Raw genomic sequence first — 2500 nt, 5'->3', positions numbered from 1 at the left:
CGCTGTGTGTAGCCTCAGAACGTGCATGTTGCACCTCGGCTCTCATGGCTTCTAGTTCCCTGTGAAGGGCTTCTATCAAGGATTCTCGCTCTGCAACCACCTCCACCAGGGACCTAAATGAGAAGAGTTCCTTCTTTAGCATAATGAACAATTGCCAATACAAAGTGAAAATGCAGCAAGTATAGGGTTGCCATATATGAACTATCAAAATTCCAGACAGCTAAATGAACATCTGATAAAACATTGGAAAACCTACAATAAATTTTCTTTTTAAAAACCTACTTAAGTATTTATCTTTGCTGCAGTAGCAAAGTCACAAGACCACAAATAAACAAAAAATAATCTAAAATGACCCCTAACAATGCTGGTTAATGAGTAAAGAATGGCGTGCAACGTGAGGCGATGCAGAGAATGCAGGGAGTGTCAATGAGTCACCAGGTTTGGTATAATATACAGAATTCCCACCAGACTCGCATTTTGGTATGTGAATTTCAGATGTCTGGCAACCATAAGCAAGTATTGCACATTTACAAGGTAGAAACATTGAACTTATTAAAAAAATATCCTCTTTCCTCTTTCCATTAATTTTCTTTGTAAACTTGCACCTGGCCACTCATTTTCAAAGTTGTTTATCTCCTAAATAAAGTCTCAGTTCTCAATTCCTCACAACCTAAATGTTTTAATTTATACTTACCCATTGTGTGACTCATTGAGATTGGGATGTGGAGGGATTGGTGGTGGCTCTGTCTCAGATGTGTCTATCAGTAACATGTCTGATGTATCTGGCATATCAGGCTGCTCTTCTACCACCACCACTGGAGTTTCATGGCTCCTTAGCTCTGCCTCAACTAGGAAGTTAGGTGGATCCTGATAAGTTGTCAATAAAAAAAATTAATGACAAATTGTACTCAAACAATGTTATTTTATGAAGATAGCCAACATACTACATATATCAAAAACAACAACAAACATACTCCCCACTTCATCTTATTCATTACCTCAGGCAAAGCAGGTACTTGGATTAGACCCTTGAAATATTGTAAATTTCTAGTATTGTTGTAAAACTGCTTGAGGATCTCAAACTGTTTATAAAACCTTGTACGGTGGCCTGTTAGCATGTCTGTTGGCAGGGCTGGAAATGGAACAGATGTGATTACATTTAATAACAAGAATTTAGGGCTAATAATACATGACAAAAGGCATACAATGAGGTAATGTCTAACACCACCCCTCTGCACAAAAAACTGGGCTGTAACTGCCCCAGTAATGTTGCACAGGAATTGTTCAGTAGTATAGCAACACCTGGTGACACACCTTATAACCCATCAAAACCATCCCATCAGATACTCAAAATTTCACACCAGTCATTGAGGCCTCTAGCTTGGCGCAGACATTTCTCCTCATGCCAGCAGCTCCACTAAGGGCACTGGGTGAGCAGCTACTATAAATTCCCTAACAATAACATCATGGTGAATTCCTTACCCCTGGAACTTTGAACAAGCACTTATCTACCAACTTACCCACTCACAAGGAAATAGTCTTGATTATGACTGAAATAGAGAGAAGTAAATAAATGTAGTAGAAAATTATGAGTCAAAAGTGGTGGTGATAAAGTTTATGTAAAGAAACAATAACTGATAGATGAATAAAAACTGAAAGTGTGTCTTCTGACATTATCACAAACCTGGTTCATCAATAAGTATCCTTGCACTTGCTGACTCTGCCACTTTAACTTAGTCAAATATGGGAATAAAGTCTGAATCAAAATGAAGAGGAAATTTTTTGGGAATAACTTTCTGCTGATAGTGAATGATGAAGGTGATGAGTACAGGGTTATTTTGGAAATGTTAATTCAGAGCTGTAGCATGCCTGGATTAAAGTGGTTAGTGATGAAATACCTGATAACATCTACAACACAGACTGTCTTGGATATCTAGCCTTTTTCTGCAGTGCCCTGAGAGCATGCCAATTGCTTTCCATGACAGATGGAATAATCTAATTGAATTGTGGCATGCTAGAAGCACAGCAAAAGCTGGTCACAGCATCCCAGCATGCTTAAAACTAACAAACAAACATAAATACATAATAATCACAGGTTGTGAGGGTCGAGAATGGGAGGCATGCTGGGCCTACATGAGTTGATGAGGTGGAGCAACATCCCAGTGAAGAGTGAAGTCATGGCTCACTTCCTGTAGAGATATTAATCAATACAAATTCTATATTTCATGCTCACTGCATAGCTGTCAATCTATTGTGCTCTCAATATGCATAATTTCTATTGCCATTGCATGATCCTCCTTGTACACTGGATTAAAAATTGTGGATTAAAACTATACATTCACCTAGGCTACAGCTTTGGTGGACAAGAAGATACACAAAGTTTAAGCCTCCAATTAAAGTATAAACAATACACAAAGTTTAAGCCTCCAATTAAAGTATAAACAATCATAAAAAATTATCAATCTACATACTTACTTACCAGGACAATATTCTTAGTTAT

The 2500-nt window shown here is 37.9% G+C and overlaps 1 protein-coding gene across 3 annotated transcripts in view; it reads right to left on the bottom strand.

The window, feature by feature from the left end:
- Positions 1-2500, bottom strand: part of LOC123517331 (huntingtin-interacting protein 1-related protein-like) — a 40498-nt gene that overhangs the window by 18645 nt on the left and 19353 nt on the right. For all 3 annotated transcript variants that reach the window (XM_045277321.1, XM_045277319.1, XM_045277320.1), the window contains 3 exons: positions 999-1132; positions 695-867; positions 1-113 (listed from right to left, as the gene is read on the bottom strand). The exon at positions 1-113 is cut by the window's left edge and continues 53 nt beyond it. In XM_045277321.1, the coding sequence (XP_045133256.1) occupies positions 1-113; positions 695-867; positions 999-1132 (420 nt within the window). The remainder of the gene's footprint in view (positions 114-694; positions 868-998; positions 1133-2500) is intronic.

Source organism: Portunus trituberculatus, chromosome 42 (genome assembly GCF_017591435.1).
Source record: "Portunus trituberculatus isolate SZX2019 chromosome 42, ASM1759143v1, whole genome shotgun sequence".
Taxonomy (NCBI): Eukaryota; Metazoa; Arthropoda; class Malacostraca; order Decapoda; family Portunidae; genus Portunus; species Portunus trituberculatus.
Note: the sequence above shows the minus strand (reverse complement) of the source record. Positions and strands in the feature narration are given on the sequence as shown.